This window comes from Anser brachyrhynchus (genome assembly GCF_964034855.1).
Source record: "Anser brachyrhynchus genome assembly, chromosome: 2".
Lineage (NCBI taxonomy): Eukaryota > Metazoa > Chordata > Aves > Anseriformes > Anatidae > Anser > Anser brachyrhynchus.
In genome coordinates, this window is record NC_137695.1 from 65,929,167 (window position 1) to 65,952,520 (window position 23,354).

Genomic DNA, 23,354 nt, shown 5'->3' on the forward strand with positions numbered 1-23,354 from the left:
TATTTGTAAACAGTCCAAACTTCTCTAACAAAACATACAGACAGACTGAATTTCAGTGTTGATACTTACAAACTTTTTTTTTTACATATACCTTTGTTTACCTCAACAGTGTCATATTCACTCTGCCAATTAACTATTTTAAACGTACTTCCTAACATACAAACAGTCAATCATAGCCTAACTGGTAGTGACTTCAGAGGAAGCCAAACATTAAGTGGGTGTAAATCCAATTTCTCAAACTTTACAACTGTTTGGCTGTTAGCCAAAACCGTATTTTGTCTGATTGCCAACATTCAACACAAAGGAAAGATCTGATGTGACAAGAAGTCTGATGCCTCTAAAAAGGTTCAGCTGCACACACATTTTGGGAAGCAGTGCTGAGAAACTCCACGTAGTATGGTTACCTAAATATAGAGGTACTCAGGAACAGAGGTTTATGTGCACTCCTAGGTAAGAAAAGACTAATTAGGACAGCATATACACAGACAAAACTCTCACAGTCAGCTTCACAAGGAGATAGATGGAGAAAGCTCAGGCTTCCCAGTACTGATCAACTCCTACAGCCCTTTCAGCGGCATAAGGAGAATCCTCTCACAGAAACACCAGATGCTTTCTGCACTGTGGTGAGAGGAATGCCAACACATCGTCTGCATCTGATGAGAAATACTGGTGCTGATGAGTCCAGGGTGAAATTCCTGCTCCATTTAAAGGAAAGCGAGGCAACACTTAATGCTCATCTGGAAGAAGAGAACACAAAGTGACCAGTGGGAAAAGACGGGCAAGAAGATGACATGTCTGCCCGGTGCCAGAGCACAACCCAACTGAGCTGTGCGCTAAGGCAAGAGCTCAGGTACTTGGAAGTTCAAAAGCCTGTTTTCAATTCATTGCCAACTTTATTTACACATACATTCACAGAGGGCGAAAGGCTATTGAGAAGATTTCCTTGCAAACTGAAAGGTTAAAGATCAGACGTTGTACACAGTGTATTGCACATGTGGAAGTGCCGCAGAACCAGACCTATTGCTCTCCCAGCCCTACCTGAAGAAATTTAAGTATGAAGAGTAAGACGCTGCCTTGTTGCATTCTGTCATCTCATAACAGAGAGACTAGAATCCCTCTCCAGAAACAAGGGCTCTGAAATCCTAGCTGTGGGGAGCTTGTGCTCATCTTATGCACCCAGAAAGAAATTTCTGTAGTAACTGTCCACTTAACCATTAAATGAACTTTGCATTTATTGCTTTATTACCCAAACCTATTCATATTAGCCTACATTTAGCATATTCAAAGCAAAGTTGCCTTCCATCATTATGTTCTATACTTTCCATTGCTTCCCAATTAAATCAGTGTCTCACACTAATATTATTAGTGGCAGTTTCTTTAAAATTCACGGCCTACTGCAACTTTTTTCAATGACAACTAAACTCCATTTTACACCAACCAAAGAGAAAATAACAAGGTAATTATATAAAAGGGTGTTTTTAGCCATGGTTTGGTGATCTCTCAAAACCATGGTCACACTAATTGAGTGTAAGTAATTTGGTTCCTTTTATGAACATACTGCAGCTTTTATCCTATCACATTCACGCCTCCACACCTATCACACTGTCAGTGTTTGTACTGGAGCACTGGGGGAAGTGCTGGGCAGATCACATGCAGCTAGGAAGATAATAGTGCCATGAAGCGCAAACATCCAAGGAGACAAACATACACAGAAAGACGAAGGTGTTTGATACTGCAGTAATTGAACAACCAAATGATGTGCTTCTCCCTGATGCCTCCGAACATTAGGTAACAACCATTCCAAGGCTTCATCAACCCAGTGAGGAGCAACAGGCACACTCAAACTGCACCACACTGGAGATTGGAAACCAGCACAGCTGAAAGATGTGATGTGGCTTGAGGAACTCCTGAAAACGCTAAAAGCTATATCTTTAATCTACAGACTAAGCAATTAAAAACATGAATTCATTACAAAAGTAAGATCAGAATTTTATAGAATCTATTTACAGCTTTACTTTAAAAAATATCATTCGACACATGCCAAACCATAAAAATTGTTTGAAAATGAAAGAAAAAAATAGAAAAAAGGCAAGTTATGCATTACATCCTATACAAAAATAGTCATTTACTTTGGTCTTCACAACCACTAATTATGCTGCATCTACACCTATAAAATTCCAGGCTACGGAAATCATGAGAACCAGTTTCTTATTTCTACTTCTGACTCTATGCTTTTTGCAATTCCAGAAATGGAATCTCAGGTTTTCTTCACTATACCTGTGTATAAAATCTTGCAAAACACACTTTCTTTTGATGACTTTACAAGGCTTAACCATAGTATAAGTGCTGTGCTGTATTTCACTCCTTGACAGTTTAGAAATACTTATTGTTAATGGAAATACCTCAGGTTTTCTAGCAATCAAATTTCTAACATATTTTGGGGAACAAGAGGAAACCCTGACAACTTCTTTTCACTTATTTTTAGTTTTTTGTTCCTTTTGTATAAGTCTTCTTTTTGTATTGCCAAATTATGTTGAAGATATTCCATTACATGGTTGTTAACCTACAGCTAGATGTTTGCACAGAGATCGGCTGTATCAATATTTCTAGTGGCAATAACAAAACCGGCGGAAAGCGTGGGTACCATAATTGTTAACATTCCTGTTAACAGGAATGGAGACACAAACCTTCAGGAGGGTGATACCTTGTCAGGGCTGCACACCCATACCAACATGCTGAAGCTTGGGAACATAAAACAACCTGACATGAAAAAAAGAAGTTGATTTCCTTGTCTTCCTCTCTCTGCCACTCCACACTTTTCTTGCCTCCCTGTGCAGTCACAAAGCCCTTCTCCCTGTTCAGATGGTGACACTGATGCAGCAATTCCTTTCTCTTGGGTGAATTGGTACTTTTGTTGGCAAGTGCTGTCATTTCCAACAGAGGGCTAAAACGCATCTTTTCCATAAACTGTACGACATCAAATAGGATTAGGTTACCCAGTCCAAGAGGACAGGTAACAATGCTGCTGTGCACAATGACTCACTTTTCAGGTACCAGAGCATCTCTTTCTTGCTTTGGTCTGCTTTCCTATCAGGACTTTCTGTTTAATTCCTTTGCTTCGATAGGAATTCTGCGCTCAAAACATGCCATGTTTCTAAACATGGTTTTGTTCAACCACAATTTCTCTACTGCACTTTGCTCTACGCACAGGAAATAGAGCAAAAGAACACAAGTGTGATGGTGTCAATAGTAATCTAGTGAGGTAACTCATGCAGCAAATAAAGAAGAGGTATAAGCAATTTTTTTTCTTTAGCATTTGCTGGTGAACTAGACAGTGTCTTGACAAAATGATCTCAATGGTTTTGTTTAAGTAACTTTCAGAACTGCCTGTCTCAAAGCCTGTGTTATCATAACACCCACTCCCTTTCTCTCCCTTCCAACAGAGCTACATGCTTGTATTTTTAAAAAAGGAAAAGAACTGAAGTAAAACACCAAGCTCCCTTCCTTCTCAGTGTGACCCTGTGAAACATTTAGCCAGCAACCACTATCTGCCCTACAGCCCAATGAACTTTCATCCTCTTTCATGCTCAGTTTATACTGCAGAATTTTTAAAATCACTGCATACAAAGACCAGATTTTCAAATGAAAGTGCCTCACCTTTGGATCCTAAACCTGTACTTCAGCTCCCAGGAAACTGCAAGCAAAATCAAACTTCTAAGTGTTCAAACATTAAGTCTTAAACATACAGCTAAAATGTTACTGACAATTAATTAACAACAGTAGTTGTTCAAAGACAGACAACTCTTCAAAAGAGAGAGACCATTACAAAGAATTTTACTCTGATTAAAAGCTAAGCTTTCTGGTGCCTTAAAATATTCAAAATATTCTTATATTTGACATCTGATGCTTATTTAATTTTGATTTCACTGAAACTATTGCAAAGCAGTCATAAATCACCCTACTGGGTCTTTTTCCATGAATAAGTAACAGAACATGATTATGAGATAAAGACATAAGTCTAACTAGCAAGTGTAAGGACACCAGAACTTACATTAAACGCAACAGGGCATAACTAAGTTGTCATTTTTTATTATTATTGTATTACATCTTTAGCTTCATACTGTCGCCTACGTGCTAAGTAGTGCCATAAACATTTTCCTAAAATTATAGTTTTTCCAAAGTGTATAAAAATCATGATCACATAAACTGTGCATATATAAAAATGTTCTCAGTTAACAGAAAAAGCTGAACAAGACTAAGCCACGTGCCATGCTTAATTTTAAGCACAAATTGAGAGGATTTTAAAGTCAATCACCAACAGCTTTAATAGATGTATTTTGGGTGCCTAACTTCAGACTTCTCAAGATGGTACAGTACAGGCCAGGATGCGAGTCAAGGAATTTGGAGCACTCCAAGTAAGCTGTTTCATTAGCATAATTTTGCCTTATTAACTAAAGTAGCGAATGTCCTGCAAACACAAGCTCCAAGGAAGGTGCAGCTATGCTATTATATGTTACCAGCAATCATTTCAGTAGTCCCATTAACTTCAATGACAGTATTTACTTTTGCAAAGTAAAATTAAATTTTAGTGCTCTCCACCATCACAGACTGATAAGCCTATACAATCAGTGCATCCAAAGTTCATATATTAAATATAATTTCAAAGAAATTGTATATTGATATAAACTCCAAGAAATCTGGTGCCTCTACCACTAGGTAAGTTTCCCCAGATTTAAAAACAAGTATTTCAGGAGATTATTCAGGTGGGAAGGGACCTCCAAAGGTCTCTAATCCAGCCTCCTGCTCACAACAGGGTTAGTTAAAGGAAGCAACCAGGTTGCTTAAGGCTTCATGTGGTGAGGTCCTGGAAACCTACAAAGGTAGTGTTGGCACAGCCTCCGTGAGCAACATCCTACACTGCTTGACTGTCCTCGTGGGGAAGAAGCCAGTCTAATAGTACAAGAAATACTCATGTTGTTGGCTACCAAAGTAAGCAACAGTTAAGAACAGGCAAACATTGCTTAGCAATGTTTAGTACAAACTGTAATGTTTAAACTATACAATCTGTTTCCACTAAATCTATATTAACACGAGTGAATTGTCACTTTGAAGATAACATTGGAGAAAAGGAGTTTTTCTTGCCTTGGAATAACATCTTCCCAAAACACTAGGCCTGCCTATATTTTATACTAGCACCTCTCTCACTAGTGCTTCAGTTGCAAAGCTATACTAAAGCTGAAAGGGGAGAATAACTTTCAGGACTGACCAAACCCAGGCTAAACAGACATACATATGTTCCATACATTAATTAAAAATGTAAGTTTCTTCTTTGAGAAGCAAGAACAGATACAACTTAGCAAGTAAATGCAAGTAAAGCAAATGACAGGTTTAAATGTGCAGCCATGGAAAAAGGCGTACCCTGGGCTGCTCCTCACACACTAAATGAAATCCTGTGCAACCATTACTGAGTGCAGAGTCGATTAGCTCTAGACATTGAGCAATAACATCTCAGCATAAAGCAAGCAAGACACCTTTGCCCCAAGGCACACAGCTCCGACGTATCAGGAAGTTCTGCTACGATACAGTTTCATCCCAGACATGAGAGTCTGCCAACTCTTTTTTTTGCCTTGGGATAGGTAAAGAGTAAATGACACATTACAGTCTGGGACTGTCTGTATGACAGCATCTTTTCAAGTCCTGTGGCTGCTTACATCAAGATAACCTTGACAGAGGTGGATGTCAGGGGTGTAGGGACATAACCACCCTATGCTAACAAGCCCAAGGTCTTCTTAAAAACAACTGTGCATTTAGCTTCTTGGCTTGAGCAAAGAAAGAAACAACCAACATACTGGTAAGTCTGGAGGGCCACCAAGATGATCTGAATCACCTCTCCTATGAAGAGAGGATGAGAGAGCTGGGGACTGTCCAGCCTGCAGGAGATGAGGTTCAGAGAGGATCTTAATGAATGTCTATAAATACCTGAAGGGAGGACACAATGAAAAAAGAGTCAGGCTCTTTCCAGTGGTGCCCTGTGCCAAGACAAGAGGCCATGGGCACAGACTGGAGCACAGGAGGTCCTGTCTAAACACCAGACAGCACTTCTGTGCCATGTGGGTGACTGCCCTAGCACAGGTTGCCCAGAGAGGCTGTGGGGTCTCCCTTCTTGGAGATCTTCAACAGCTGCCTGGATGTGGTCCTGGCCAGCCTGCTCTGGGTGGCCCTGCTTGAGCAGAGGGCTTGGACCACATGACCTCCAAGAGGTCCCTTCCAACCCTAACCATTCTGTGATTTTTAGCCAGTGTGCTTAATGAGGAAGGCCATCAAGACCAAACAGCAATAAACATCTGACCACTGAGGTAACACCAGAGCCTCAGTTGAGAAATGCCAACATTCATATGTGAAAAGGAATCAAATGTAACATTTCAGCACACCTACAAATCTCTGACCAAAGTGAAATGCATGCTTTTTTTTTTCCTAAAAAGACCTGATTTCCTGCCCAGCATGAAACATATTAAATGAAACAAGACATTTGATGCTGATTGAGATTTCCCAGCATTATACGTATATATAAAAGCAGAGACTGAATCACTGTAAAAGTTTCACAGACCTCGAACACTTCTTTGAAAGACAGACAAAAAAACACAAGAACAGCAATCGCCTACCACATGACCCATGGTTAACGCTTAGCTATGCACACAAAATGTCAATACACGAATGTTCAGGGAAGGGCATGCACTACAGTTTTCATTTCAACATCCTGAAAAATTCATAAATATTTACTGTGTTACGCAGTTAATGTCCTGCTCTGTATTCCAGCCATTTGATGACACTAAATTTCTTAAACAGAAGCCTTAACACTAAACTAATGTTGTGAACAGTTTCACAATTAAATTATCTGCTTGCAATTTATGGATTATCAATTTTTATTGATAAATGAAGATTTGGCTAATAAAACATAAGAGCAACTTCTACCCTTAGGATGCAGAAGAAGAAAGGCTATTAAACCATAATTACAGAACAGCTCATGAAACAGCAACTAATTTACAGGTTATCAGCAACCAGCAACTGCTATCTGGTCAGATGAAATACTGAACCTAAACTCCCCAAACATGAGTCTGAAGGGAAAAAACAGAAATGAAAGGAACAAGATGTTAACTACACTCTCTTTGCATATAACGGTGTTCAAACAGAACAAGCTCCTTAGTCATATTCTCTGTATTTCTTTAACATCATCTTCTATTTGAAAAGCAGGGATCAAATGGAGTAATTTCCATACTGCCTGTAGCATAAAACAACGAAGAGCAGCAAAGAGCTCAGACCTATCTAACAATGCAGAAAGGAATAGAAGTTCTGGCAAAGTGAGTAGTAAAAGTCTTACATAGCAGGTCTTTCTTTTAGGACTAAATGGCATTGTGCGCTTGACAAAAAGCAGAAGTCAATTTGCTGGAAATCTAGAAACCAGGAATACCCTAACCATGGAAGCTCTAGCATGCTTGAGGTGGGCAAAAAGATCTCTCTCAGGGTGGGCTTGCTTCAGAGGTCTTTAATGTCGAGCCCATTGAGCTGGTCTGAGCTCTTTCCTTTCCCCATCTTCACCTGTCCTTTTCCACAGATGTGCATATTCTCTCTTTTTACCCCCTCACATGTAACAGTCCTTTAGGAAATTCCTGTGAAAGACTCCATCAGGTCAGCCTCTAGCATATAGCCACCAGACAGTGGTATACTGTATCTAACTCACTGTGTGTGTGTGTTTGTATGTATTTTCCCTTTAGAGGATGACTCTTTAGAATTTAACAACTCCCTGAGCTGAAGGATTATCTGCAAAGTGCAAAAAAGCCAGTCATTACTCCTATGCAAGAGCAAGAAAAGAGTAATAAAAAAGAATAAAAACGTTGCATTTCCATAGCTGGCTTGCTCCCAGTTCACTTCTGCTAAAATTAGCAACCTAGTGCATTTACAACATGCACATAGCTATGCCAATTTAATTAGATAGTGTTTTAGCTCAGTATCCTTCCACCATAAAACGAGCTTGTTCTGACCTCAGATGTTAGAAACTTGCAAGAAATCTTTCTATTCACTATAGCTGGGTCAACCTCAAGATGTCTGAAAACATGGTTACTCATTTAATGATAAACTGCACCATGTTTTGGAAAAGACACTTTCCACTTACCATGAGGAAGTTTATTTTCCAATCATTGATTTTGAATATTAATTTCTACAATGTCCCTTTGAAAATGATACTTGCAGGCTGGAATCTCTTTTGCTGAACTGTTACTCAAAAGATTTCCTATATTTGTCAAGAAAAGTCAAAATACCGTTACTTTAACATCACATTAATGTTTTAACCAAGTTCTCATAATAGCTCTAACGTATGAAATGTTCAGTTTAAAACTAAATCTGTTTGTCTGTCTGTCAAAACAATACCAGTTCTTTCTGTGTCTAGTACCAACAGTGGATTTACTGAGCAGATTTCAGCTGTTAGTATTGTAAACCAAATGTACTAACAAAAAAAAAATTAAATAGAAATAACAGATATAGACATTGACTCACAATCCAGGAAGATTACAGGAGCCAGAAAACTCCTTGGGTTGAGCACATATTCTAATTATGTTTCTCCATGCAAAGAACATATAAACATCTCAATTTTTATCAGTTTGCCCCCACAGCCACAATGGGGATATTAAAACATACTTAACTATCGAACACAAAACCAATGAAAACTGAGGATAAATGATATCAGAGACTATTCCTGCTACCACACAAGTCAGTGGAGTTTTTTCACTGTCCTTCTTGGATACAAAACAATGCGCTGAGTGTGCCTGAAGACAGAAAGAACCTTTCAAATCATCCTTGTTATTATAAGCAGCATGCAACGTTCCCTTAATGTGGAAACATCGCAGATTTTGGGAATAGATGGGACCTCATGAAAACGTGACATCTTGTATGACATGAGCTACAGACACCAACAGTTCCCGTATTAAGCCTATCACTGCTGTCTGAGCTGCTGTAAATATTTGAGGAAGATAATTCAGTCTTGAATTAAAGCCTTACAGCTTGATGTACACAGAACAATTTAAATAAATTACCTCTCATACACATGTATTGACACATTTTAATAGAGATACAAACACTATGATATCAGACATCAGGAAAACGCACAACTCAATCGTGTGAAATAGCGTTGCTAGCCGTCAATTTGAACGTTTGGAAAGTAAAAGGTAGGTAGTTCTGGTGTATGTCAACAGAAAACTAAAAAGGCTGACTAATCCTCTCACCAATATTAAGTAGCAAACAGGATAGTGCTGTAACTTGCAATTTCTGAAGATTATACACTTCCATTTAGAGCAACTGTATTTCTAGCCCATATGGTTGCTGAAGATAAGGACAGAAAGATGAAAAGAATCAAATGAAACTTTGGATCTTGGTTATATTCCCTGTCCAAAAAGTAAGGCAGTTTCCTGTAAGTATGAAATGGAAAGGAAGTGTTTTGGGCTAATGATAGTACATGGGTACCACAGTAGCAAAGAATCCAGAAAGCTCACATGCTTGCAAACCTACAGGAGAAATTCAAAGAAACCTCTGTGAAGGAGACCACTCTAAGATAGCAAATCAAAATGCTTAAATTGTTCAGTTATGCATTTCCAGATTTTTGTTTGACCTATCCACCTTTTATTCAATTTCCTATTTCCTTTGAATACTGGGATGAAAGAATAGTCTTGACCACAGCTGATGAACTATGAAGCAGAGTATATCACCAGCATGCAGCGTTCCCACCTGCTTTTTGGCAGAGAGCACTGCAATGGCAGGAAGAGGGATCAGGAGTGCCTGCGGGGAAGGGAGAGACGGGAAGGGACCTGGCTGCTCCTTTGAGGCCAGATGGTAGGCCACTAAGTCATCTGTAAGCTGGGACATGGCATCATAAAATGGTCACCAATCTTTAATGTAAGACGGACACAGCATTTTGATTAACCAGAGAGAACACTGGTATACTTACTTTTGTCAATAAGATGCGTTCATTTAACAAGAGGGATGATCAGGAAGGGTTCTGAAGGACTTAGAAGATACAAAAATTTGACTAGAGTCCATCTGCAGCAGAACCTGCATTTCTGAACTAAAGGCTTGTGCTTCCATTTACAATGCCAAACTTCTTTCCTAACTCAGTGCAGTTCAAATTACTGGAAAAAAAATGTTTAAAAAAATAGCAGATGGGCAAATAAGGTAAAGGGCATTTGATTTCATTTGCCTCTCCTCCATGCCAATATGCTACTTTGAAGGGACTGTAAAGTGTGGGAGGGGAACATATGTGCATGTGGATTGTGCATCTCAGAGTATGTTTGCTGCTGGTAAGCAGTCTCTTCTTTCCTTATTCTTTCTTTCCATGGCAGTTCGAATGCACATTCACACAATGGGTGGTTCCACACTGTTATATGAGGACATAAGCCAGCAAATGGAGAATCATATTCCTGCATACAGTGACTAGCAAACCACTAAGCCAAATGCCAGATCGACCTTTTAACCAGAAATGGATTAGTAGCCACTGAAAGTGTAGACGGAGACTTTGCGTAGTCCCAAGACAGAAGCTGGAAATAAAGGTTTCAACACCACCACAGAAATTGCTTGGACTTTCCTGGACTCCAAACCATGGCTTTGAATGGTTCTGTTTTGGTGGTTTCTCAGCAAATTCTGACAGAACCTGCTGCCATTTAAACAAACACTCATCCAAATTAGACAAAACTCTTGGATCTGTCAACAATGCTTCGCTATCTAAGGATGCAAGTAAAGAAGGTACTACTAATACTGAAGCATGAGACCCTGGAAGGAAAACTTATTTGGCTGAAAGTCTAATACCACCTTAGGGTAAAACCTGCAGTAACTCTGGAAGGGAACACTGTCATCAAGACAGAGCTGTCACAATGTCTTGGGCTTCTGGAAGAGGTGAGAGCATCTTAGAAATCTACTTTCACTGACCAAGAAATGAGCAGCTATGCTAAGGATGTGAAAAAGGGAGGATTCAGAATACACAGCATTGTGTTCAAATTCTACCGTGCAGCATCTCCAGCAGTAGGCAAAAAACTGAAAAAGCTCTTTGAGAAACCTGAAAGTGATAGAGTGAGAAAGTATAGCAACGTGGTTGATAGGTAAATGACAGACTTAAACAGGTGCTAGATAAACCTGAACATAGTTTAAAGACAGACCCGATCCATTCAACTCAAGTGGGTTCTCCAAAAAAAGTACTTGCTCTACCAGAACTGCTGAACTGGAGGGGGCCAACATAGTGCACTGATTGGAAACTGCTATCTGCCAACACATACCCTGGTCCATGGAGTGTAGACCGTGAAGTCCCATGCTTTGTCTGAATAAAGTTGGCTGCAATTGTTGAGGCAAACATGGTAATACAAAGTCCATGACCCTTGGTAAAATAGGTTGAAAACAGGCTTCTCCTTGAAGCTAGACATGGACATGCCTGCCAGTTCTGGGAAAGGATCAGGAGAGGAGACTGGTAGATGCATATGTGCCATTAGAGGGACTGGAATTCTGAATCCAGGATGGATTTGTTACTCTTTGCCTATTGAAGGAATAGGTATAGGAAGTCTACCCATCTCAGGAGGAAAAAAAAAAGAGTAGAAATTCAAACAAGAACAGCTGCTTATTCAGAGGGATGAATTTATATCCAGCAACCACAACAGCCTGCAAGTCTAAACTGCAATGAAGCTGAAGAAGACACACACATTCCCAGACCACCTCTGTCTTTATACTTGGAAGACATAGCCATTGACACAACTGAGAAGCTGAACAAGGAAGCATATTCCCTGTGATCTAGCCTTTATTAATGATTCTTTTTCCTGTGACTGGGCAAGTAGCAGTTATCCCAAATAATGTCCAGAACAGTACTCCTAAGAGACAGAGAGCCCCTGGGATTGGTGGGTGTACAGAGTATACACTAGGCCATGAGATGGTTCCACATCAACAATTTGTTGAGTTCCAGAATCTGGAGAGACTCTGTAGAGGATCTGAAACCCCTTTCATAGGTAATCTCAGTGTTGCTCGAGTTTGTCAGCAGCTTTAGTTCTCTGAAGAGTTTGAGAAGCAGAGAGATTCAGCAGTCTTAGCATCATTGGTGCCAAGTACTGAGACAACCAGGTTAGTACCACTAGTCCTAAAAGAACACCACGGCAGTGCTGGTGGAGCTGAACTTAGGACTACTGTGATAAGCAGAGAACTGCTGCAATAGATAAAAAGAAAACAAATGCTTACAGTGCTTCATATTGGCCTTCAGTGGCTGAACTGGTTCTGGGGATGACCAAATCAGAAGCCTCTGTGGTAACCACAAGGATCTGAGAGGACTTGATTTTACCGGTCTGGAAGGGAGAAGACAGAGAGACTTTCTTGTGATGGATTTCTAAAGAGTATGGCCAGTGGTAGATCAAAGCCAAAGCACTCAGATTCAGCTAACTGCATTCCACAGCCCATCATACCCAGGGTCCCACATCAGAAAAATCTTTCACTGCCTTCTCAAGGTGAAATTTTCTGTCGTTGAAGCTCACCTAGTTTTAAAGGACACCACACGGAGCACTCAGTGGGAACACCACCTTCTCTGTCACACCGACAATACCCAGAGTTAGAAAAGCAAAGCTTCTCCTACTGGAAATTCATAGAAGCAACTGGACAATTAAGAAGACAGTAAAAGAATTATCCATCTTATACTTGCACCAAGCAGGAAGGAGGATGGAGCTAAGCATGGCCTCTAAAGAATATCTTTCTGGTCTCAAGTGACAGGCCATTTCTATATCCATAATCAGAATGTATTTGTGGACTATCACTCCAAAAAATAAAAAAAATAGATCTTCCAGTTACAACTTCATACTACATAACTGAATTCTGCAAACTTCAAAACAATGTCTGCTCATTTATTGTCTCCTCTGTGTTTAATAGAGACCTGTTTCAATTTGCACTTAATTGGATTATTACAGCTAATGGAAAAATGAGATGCGTTAAATACATATCTTCTTGTAGTCAATTAAATCCAACTTAAATCCCACACATGTATAAAGTTATGACTGATCAGTGCACAATACTAGTCAGCAGAAAATGCAGCATGATTAAACTTATAGGAAATTCCTCCCTACAAATATGCTAAGCCATCGCCAGCTTCAGTACTAACAGGGCAGTTGTTAACTTGCGATAAATTCCACAAAATTACATCCCCTATTCATTTCAGATAGGACATAGACAAATCTAAGTTGATCTAGATGAACTGAAAGGCAAAGGAAATGAAAAAATAAGAAAAACATACAACCATACTTCAGGTGAACCTGTAGACACTGGATTGTGATTTAAAATACCTTACGTGAACATGTTCACATTTTTATTTACTTGTTTAGCTCAAAACAAGTATTTCCTTTTTTTTTTTTTTGTTCCTGGCCTTCAAACAAATAACTTAATTTACTTCACGTTACAAAGAAACCTGTTAGACATTTAAGAAACCAAAGAAAATAGAAAAGAATGTTTCTCATCAAAAAGAAAAATGAAAGAGTAGCCTTACTATCTCAGTTATTTCTGTATCAATTTTGTATGTTAAAAGTAGTTTTCGACTACCAGCCATGCAAACTTAGGTTAGGAGCCAAAATTTAAGCTATGATCTTTCTGATTTCCGCAACCCTGAAAGGTGAGCGCTATCACCATATAAATCTTAGCAACTCAGTCCTTTCCAGAGCACTTCAGACCACTTTTCAGTGCACACCGGGGAAGGTCTCTTCATTTGTGCAGGACTACAAAGATGGTAGTGAGGCACAGGTATGAACAAAGCCCATGAAAATAGGGGTTAATCTTCAGCTTGAACATGTCGATTACAAAAATAATCCAGAGCAATATTACTTCTGCAAGACGAACATGAACAAGGGCAGACAGTAATACTCTACACACCAAGTTTTTATGTTTGGATGACAATGTCACTTGCCTGTGATCCACTAACCAAAAATATGTCACACTACTATTCAGTAGAAGTTCTAGTTTGTTGGAAAGGTTCTAGTTTGTTGGAAAATCTCTGTAAATGTTTAAAGAGCTGCTTTTACAACCTAGCCACTTTTTTTTTTCTCCTTCACTTTTTTCAGGTACAGAGCAATATCATAGTTTTGGTGCCTACTCAAGACACCTTCTATGAAACCTTCCCTTGAGAAAACCAAAACATGAGTCTGGAGAAAAGAAAGCCGAGTGGGATATGGACAAGGTTTATGAAATCACAAAATCAATGGGTAAGGTGAATATCGAACTGCTATTTAACAAATTGCACAATGCTTGAACCAGAGAACACCTATTAGAGCTAGCAGAAAATGGGGGGGGGGGAAGAAGTAAAATAACGTACTTTTTAATGCAACTGGTAGCAAATTTCTGCCATTTGCTGCCAAAGGATACTAGAGGCAGACAGCACTGAAAGAAAAATATAATGGTAACAGGTCCGTAAGTGTCCAGATACTAAAGGGATAAGGCAGACATCCCATTGTGTGTGGACAGCCTAAGGTGAATGGACTGCAGAAAGTGGACAAGCTTAGGTGCTGTCCTTAACCAGTATGTCCTATTGCCTATGCTGGAGGCAGAATGCTGGGACAGAGGGATCCTGCTGATATCCAGTAGGGTATTTCTTACACTCTATAATGTTCAGAAAGTTTGGAAATTCATTGTTTCAAAAGGTAATAAACTTTGATTCCAGGACAGAGCATCAACAATTTACAGTGCTGTTCACAGATGTGTCACAAGTCAGAAGGACATGTCACTGTAAGAGCAGTGAATGCCTACAGAAAACAACACAAAGCAGTGAAATGTGGCACCGATAGAGGAAAATGCATCATGCTGGATCCAGTAGCCTGAGGGAGGTGAAGCTGCTGCTCCATGCCTCCAGCTCCAACCAGCAGTGAAGCTTAAAATGTATTCCCAGAAGGTGCACACACACACAGAGCATACCTATACACCACATACATACATATATGTGGCTGGACACGCAGATTTGAGCCCCCACGCTGTTCCTTTGCACCCCCTCACGTGTCCCACACCCAGGCAGCAACCCCTCTTAGTCCAAAAGGTGACCTGTGGAGCTCGTCCTGATGGTTCATGGTGTTGCGATGGGCCTGGGGATAGCCTGGTCAGAGATTATTTGGGTTGTCCCCTGCCCAGCCCTCATCTCTCTGTGCTCCTTTGTGGATGAACAGACAAGCTTTATCACATAAAACCTAACAGGTACTCCAGCAGTCAGCCAGCCTTGAAATACAATGACTTTCCACTAGCTTTCTAAGCCCTAACACACACTGAATTAATCTGTCACAGGTCATCGGTTTCTTAAAATAGCCTGTGAGGATCAATCTCCTTTCAGCATCTGTTAGAAATCATCATATGTTGCTTGTCATAAACCAAATATGGTTATTAACGATTAGGTAAATCATATTATGAACCAACCTGTTAGTAGAGGGCTTTAGTCAATAACTTGCAGAGTCTCTATTGCTACAGCTTTAGCAGCCTTATCAAGGTTAATGCAGCTACTCAAGTGGTTAAAACAAAGCATTTGTGTCTCAGCAAAACTAGGGTGTTACAGATCACAGCGCCTGATCTGCAGATACACATTCCCTGGGCCTCATCCAATGCCCGTGGCCCAGTGGAGTCTCTTCACTGATGCTGGAAGGCTTTGCATCAGCCTACACAATAGCAACATAATTTTCCTTTTTGCTATTTCATTTTGGTTTTGTTTATTACCTCTCTGTTGGTCTTCTGTTCCATTAAGTTGTTTCTGTGCTTCTTCAATTTTGTCTGCAAGAAAGAGAAGTCATTATTAAAATATATTAAAAAAATGCAAGTTTTGAGAAAATCATTTACTGAAGTCTGTCTTGAGCTATCTGTTTATATTGAGGAGTAATACCATTCACACGTAAATACGCAGCACATTATAAGCAATACTGCCATATAAAATTTCATCATGTTTTACCAGCAAGGCTATTGACATGTTAAATTACACAGAACTGCAGAGAGAAAAGCAATGGGATCAGATCTGTAGTCAACAGCTAATCCCACTGTAGCTTTGTACCATCAATAATAATTTATGCAGTCAGGGGATTCAGGGGATTCATCAGAATAGGTATTATTGTGCATAACAGGGTATTTTAATACGTTTTTGAAAAGTGCTGTTAGAACAAGGCAACGCAGCATTAAGCATGGCGACACAAACAGCAAATAGGATTTGATACATGAAGTGTCGGAGCCAACGCTGCCACAAGGGAGTAGCAGGGAATGAGCAGTAGCCCCACGCTAATTCCTCTGCAAAACTACCCATCATTCATACTCACATAGTAGGAGCAAAAAGCAGCCTTAAGCCTTTAAGCTTGCTCTGCTGTTAGCACAACGCCTGCTGCCCCCAAGCTCATGTGTGCAAGAGAGGGAATTGCATTTCCACTGCTGTCGCACCACGGATCTGGCTGAGGGGGTGAGCCTCAATCCGTGTATATCTGTTTACATGTAGAGCAAGAAGCAAGATAATGGGCAGCTGGAACAAACGAAAACTTGAGGCACATTTCTTTTTGGTAGCAAACAGTCCTTTGGTGTGTATCAGGGAAAAGAGGTCATGTTAGTAAGGAGCAGTGGCATGAGGACAGGCCAAGCCCTGTGCTGCACCATGGCCTGACTGACCAAGACCTGAGCTTGGAACATGGCTTTCAGACATCATCGATCATTTCCCAAAATACACGTGAAAACTTTTTAGGGGGTGCAGTTTTTGTAAAATTAAATTGAAAGAACAGAACAGAACTGCAATCACCCTAAACTTTCTGACTGTACTGGTACCGTTTGGGAAATACCAGGCTTCCTGGCTGCCATACTGAGCAGGAAGACGGGCCTGCAAAGGCTTCACCTCTTTGTTCACCAGTGCAGAGGCAATGCAAGGTTTCTAGAAGATGGTCCTTTCTTCAACAGACTCAAAATCAGTGGTTTTAAACAACTTTTCTAATATTTATGAGCTGAACCACTGAAGGATGTTGGAATCATTTGTTCACAGTTGGGAAAACAATTTCAGACTTCATTATATTCTCAGTAGAACTAAAGAACTGTAACTTAACTAGACCCTTCTCAGATGATTTATGCCTGAGTTCTATTCAGCTTCCTCCAGTCCTGTGTTTCTGCCTCTCAAACCTAGCACCTGGCTCCTTTTCTCACTGATGCTGGGTAATTTCTCTCCTGCATGCAAAGAACACAACAGACTGACCCACATGCGTGGTTACCGACCGGGCTTCCAGAGCTAAACCGAACTGAGCTGCTGATGAGAAAGACTACCCCCACAACTTTAAAAGCCAAATGTCTTCCTTTTTCCTCTGGAGTTAGCAAGACATACATATGTATTTAAAGCAAAGTTTGTTTTTTTTTTTTATATATGCACCTTCTTCTGTACTGATTCACTGGCTGCTAACCACAAAATGTAAGTGACTCAGAAGGAGAACAACCCTTTGCTAGCTCATCACTGACCCTGTTACACAGGCTCACTTTAAATCACTCCAAGTCTTCATTGTTGGACAGCTTTCTGGATTAAGCTACTGATAAAATATTGTATGCATCTATACTTTTTATTATTATTATTGAGATAGGGTTGTAAATGACATTTTTTAGCAGAAAGAAAACAAAGCATCCTTTATAAACACATGCCACTAATGATATTAGCATCTAACAATCTTACACTGTTTTCCTACAGATTAGTTCTTTATAGAAAGGTGATGGAATAAGCTACTTACAGAATGGCACAATACCGGATGAGCTATGTGAACACACAGGAAAAAGTAAACATTGAAGAATCAACCCAGATTTACCAAAAAGCAGCAAATAATCAAAACCACAGACTGGCTATCAAATTCATATCCCCTCTGTTTAGAAATATATCTAATATATAAGAGGCAGTGTTTAGCTCTTGAGAGGATGTGAAAGATTTGTCACCAAAATATTTATAAACAAGCACACAGACAAATGCAATTTCCTTATTAAAAGAATTACCTGCATACTTCACATAAATGGTAAAATAAATTCAAGTGTTTAAATTCACAATCATTCTATTTTATAGAGAAAAATTACTTATGTATTTTGGAAGTATGCAACATTAAATTGCCAGAAAGATAAAGTATCTTGATCTCCTAAACTCAATTTCTCATTTAAATTAAAAACAGAAAAAAAGAAAAAAAATAAGAAAATAAAGGAGTTTCTATCAGAAATTCCCAACTGCTTCTCTGTCAGACTGTAATCCCAAACAAAGAACCACAGATAACAAAAATAATAACTAGGTAACCATATGCTTCGTACGCAGCCAGAAAATCTTTTACACTTCCTGAATCTCCTTAAATCTTTTCCCCAGTGAGTAACATCAATTGCATACGTGTCTTTCTACCTGTAGAGGTATCTGTGCAGAAGAGTTTCAAGAACCATGAGCACAGCAAAATGTGAATATTGCTTCTGGTAACTCAGGGAGTGGCTGTGGATTGCCGAACAGCAAGCAAAGACCTGAACAGAGAGGGAACACCACCAGGAAAGGGACTTTGGTGGCCAGTTGGGCAAGGTCTGCCCAGTTGTAATCATGCATGGCAATGCCTCGCAAGCCCCTGCTGCCGCACTGTGTTGCTAAATCTTGACTGAGACCAGATACTTCCAATTTTGATAATATATGTAGTACAGGTACTAACAGAGGTCTACCTGCTAGCACCTTCATTGGGCACAACATTCCTGTAATGATCCTTACCAGGTAGCTGCCCTTTCTCATTAGGACACCGAGGCATTTTTCACAGCCCAGTGCTAAACCTGGATGAGTGCTATATCTGGTCTGTGTTTTACAATTCCAGAGGCTACACTGATGGCTGCCTCCTAGAATGGTTCACGATGGTTTTAGCCTCGAGGGAAGAACTGGGTTACCCCAAAACACTGTTGGCTCAAAGGAAGGAGTGGGTTACCCCAAAACGCTGCAGAGAAGGAGGGAAGACCATGGAGGTGAGTGAGCAACTCACTGAAGCTAAACCGAAACGCAGCTTCCCTTCATTCTTCTGAAAACTCACGAGCATACCAAAAATAACTTGCTGAATAGCAGAGCATTTATATCATCTAGTCATTTCCTTCCCTTTTGTCTCTTTTAATTAGCCTTAGGTGAAACATTTTCAGGCAAATTATTTAAAATAATGTACCTTTTCTTTCATAATTGTATTATAGATTCTCTAAGAGTAAACACCTTTGAAAACTCTTCTTAAACAAAAATACCTTATACAAAGATCATCTTGCAAAACCTAGGAGGAACTGAAAGCTGCGAAGTCCACTGTTAATTCAAAATAATGTCAGGAAATAACATTATCTGATCTAATACTCACTTAACTTTGATTTAGCGTCCTTTCAGTTTTAAACTCACAGTACTGATGATACTGCCTGACCTGAAATTCTACAAAGGAGACATTTGTGTATCACTAGAATACTATTTACTTTTACTAGGATAACAGAAAGTAATATTACTTCTGGAAATTTCTGGTACATTGCAGGTACAGCACCCTTTTTATTGCTCATACAATGACAGAACAGTGCCTAGCTGAGCTGTGGGCTTCTTGTAAGACACATTCTAGTACTGCCAGCAGACATCCTTCTGAGTGGCACACATCTAGAAGCAAACGATGACCATGTGAAGACACACTCTTGCTTAAGGCAGGACACTTCTCATTAAGTGCTCGCTAGAGGCGAACAATAACAAAAGGAAATCGTGGTGCATCCACCAAGTAGAGGAGACCAACGATGCCACACATCACCTTGCACATCATGGAACCAACTCTTGGTTATCAGAAGTAGGTGCATACCACAAAAAAACAAAGCACAGGTAATACAGCATAATAGTAATATATATAAGATGTAGCGAAACAACATGGGTACAAGAGAGAGGGAAAAAAAAAAAGTCTGTGACTACCTATGAGATGCAGCAATTCCCAAGAAAGCCTGGCTGTATCTGCAGGCACCTGTGAACTACAGCACAGAACGAGCACCACTACCCTCTCCAGTCTCCAGCTGTCCGCCTGTCCTGACTGCATTCAGCCCACTGCCCTGCAGCAAGACACTTCAACTATTTTGCACCGATTGTGCAATATTGCAATCCAAGTGCCCAAGCTCTGAATGCAACTTGCTCAGGAGCATTGCCCTGCCACCACCATCACAACCCATTCAAACAAGTAGAGCTGCATTTTTATTAGTGTTTGCAGCAACAGGATGACTTCTGTTTTAAACTCAAGTATTAAAGCTTTTCACACTATTGTCCAATACAGCTCTCCCAACAGATGTCCACTGCATGGAAATATCAGCAAATTCCTTGGGGGTTTTAAATATATAACGTAACCATGCTTTCTAGGAATGTGAGGAAGGAGATCTGCACACAGGAAAAGATGCTTGCTGTTTTACATGCCTCCTGCTGTGGAAGAACATTAAGTGGACACCAATAGTTAGTTTGAGAAGGTAGTGCTGTGGTGAATGAAAAATAAATGCAAAAACGAACCAGAATTTTCAACAACTTTACATTCTCTATTCTTGGTATTCGTCAAGGATATAACCTCACAGATTTAACTGCACACACCACAAATAGAATGTAGTTTTAAAAGACCTTGGGTTGTTTGGTTTTTTTTAAGACATCAACATATACAAACATAAACATGCTAAGGTATTAGAAGTGCACTAGGAATTTTCATTTTACACATGAGAAATTTTAAAGGCCTTACTTATATGATCAGCTAAGAAAAAAAAAGGGGTTAGGATTTTTGGAAAGGAAAGCCCAAATACTGAAAAGCATGAGGTTTGAAAAATATGAAACCAGTAACTTCTGACAGCAGTTTAAACTGCAGCAAATGTAATCTTCCATTTTCCGCTTCATTTGTGTGTTTTGTTGTTTTTAAAAACAAACAAACAAAACTCCCACTTTAAGTCACCAGGAGAGTTTACGGGAGGGTGGGAGGTGGTAAATGCTCATTAAACGTAAGCAAAATGCCCAATACATTTCATTGTACATGTTTACATGCATCTGTATCACTGTAAAAAGGCTTCTTGATGAAAATTTATAACTTCTCTATAAAAAAAGTGTGTTTTTTTTAAATCGATATACTTCTCTACAGATAACTGGAGGATTAGCACTTAATACGGTACAAATCTGCTAAAATTAGACTACTGTATCAAAACTTCAAAAAATAAGAATTTCTCTTTTGCCTGAAAGGCTAGGTTTTTGTATTCATTTTTTTTTAACCAAAACATCTGGAAGGAAAATATCTGCTTTTCTTCACTTTAGTTAAAGGGAGAACTCCCAGGCCTTACTCCTGGGTCATCCTAAAAATACCTCCAGCAAAACAGCTTCATATGACAGCAGTGTTTCTTGTGGCTTTCTGAAGAAAACCACTCAACCTTTCTTTATCATAAGGCATTTGAAGATAATTTTAAAGATCACTTTTCATGTTTTTCAGTGGACACAAAGGAAGACATCAATTTAATTATTTTTTCTTGTATCGATCATCTAGATCACTAGCAGAAAAGAAAACCACAGTTACAAAATATTCTTCAGTTAAAGTACAGTAATGCAATCTCACTACATGCATTGGGAAGTGTTACTGAAAACAGAATGCTGGGTGGGATGCTTGTGTTTTGGGGAGGTGAACTTACAGACAAGGGGCATGAGGCTGAGGTACTGTGTGGAAATCTCCATCTTCTGTCTATTGAACCCAACAGAGTAAAACTCCAGTATGTCAGTGCTTTGCATCTCACTGGATGAGCATTGCTTCTGAAAGCATTAGAATACTACCAGGTTAACAAAACAATAATGAAATAAAAATAATAATAAAAAAACACAGCACAATATGAACCTTGCAGACAGGTGCTAAGCATGAAGAAGAGCTCAGGTGCTTCATGGAGTAGCCAGAACCCAGCTGCAACTGGAGCCATTTCCCACCTCCCCCGAAGGGAAGCCTTCAGGTTTTCATGTCCCTAACGCTCACACAGGGGTGTGGGAGCTGAAGGTTGGACCAAGCTTGGACTGATTCTCTGCAGGATGACAGAGGGATACCCATGAGCACTTCCCTCAGCAACACAGTCATCATTTAGTCCAAAAGGTAACTGAGATGATTCCTAAATGTTAACTGAGATGAACCCTAGAACTTCCCTTAACTAGCTGATTATAAAAGGGAGAAAAAAAAGAGAGAGTGCACTAAATTGAACACTGTTGCAGGCAAGGCCAGTAGGATGAAGGACACGGAAAAGGGATGGAGAAAACAGGAGGCCCCTCTGTTTTTTCTGCCTCTCAGAGGCACCTGCCAATGCAGGAGAAGCATGCCCTGCACTTGGAGTGGGAAGGAGGGCTGGCAGCAGCGGTCCTGGCTGCAAGGATGAGCTCATCTCTGAGTGAGTAGGTGGAAGAGCTGGCAGAAGATAAACCAGTTGCGCTAAGGATTCCTTTGATGGCCCCAAATTCCCATCGCTGCCTTCCTGCTGCAAAATTAAAACCTGTGAGGCTGGCAAACAGCAGCAAAAAGACATTTCACAAAACCTATATGACATTCAAATTTAAATCTACTTTTAATTAAAAAACATTCTTCTGTCCCCAAATGTTTCTTTTTTCTCATTTAATGAGGAACGTTCAAGATTAAAAGGAAAAGATCAGATGAGGCAAAAGCAGTCCCTACATCTTTATAATTTTACAGTGTGGGAACCTGACACCTTCTGGCACACATTCTGTTTCATGGTTTCTCCTTTCCAGCTCGGGACTTGGAGAATCAAAGCCCCAGGGCTCAGTGGGTTACTGAACACAGGCTGAGCATGACAACTGATAGCAGTGCTGATCCCACCCCACCACAAACGCAAGGTGAAACGATTAAATCCCAGTTTGTCAGATGGTACTGGGTTTGAAGGTTGCTCATGAAGCTGTAAAAGAGGGGAAAATAAAGATCTCTTAAAAATTGGGAAATGTGAGTTTAATGCTCTTAGCAACTAGTGGGAAGTTGCAGGGACAGCTGTCATTTTAAAAACTACGAACTTCTTTTTTATAAAACATTTCAAATGAGACTTAAAACATCTTAATGTGTTCTACTAGTCATTATAACCTTCACTGATGACTTATTTCATCAGTTTTTCAGGAAAATTTTACACATTTTCATTTTAATATTAACATTGAATGCTCATCATATTCCCTGCCATATATAATTATTTGCATCTAAAAATGAAAAACTGATGACAGATTCTTTACATAACCCCCTTAAAAATAGAAGATAAAAATCCTCCTATTACTTTTTAATTTCAAGCAGAAAAAAAAAAAGCTTGCATATTTGAAAATACAACCTGTAAATCGG

General features: G+C 39.7%; 1 protein-coding gene across 6 annotated transcripts in view; it reads right to left on the reverse strand.

Annotated features, from left to right (window-relative positions):
• The window catches only part of HIVEP1 (HIVEP zinc finger 1), a 123,810-nt gene that overhangs the window by 39,652 nt on the left and 60,804 nt on the right, over positions 1-23,354 (reverse strand). For all 6 annotated transcript variants that reach the window (XM_080581060.1, XM_080581059.1, XM_080581056.1 and 3 more), the window contains one exon: positions 15,742-15,795. In XM_080581060.1, the coding sequence (XP_080437186.1) occupies positions 15,742-15,795 (54 nt within the window). The remainder of the gene's footprint in view (positions 1-15,741; positions 15,796-23,354) is intronic.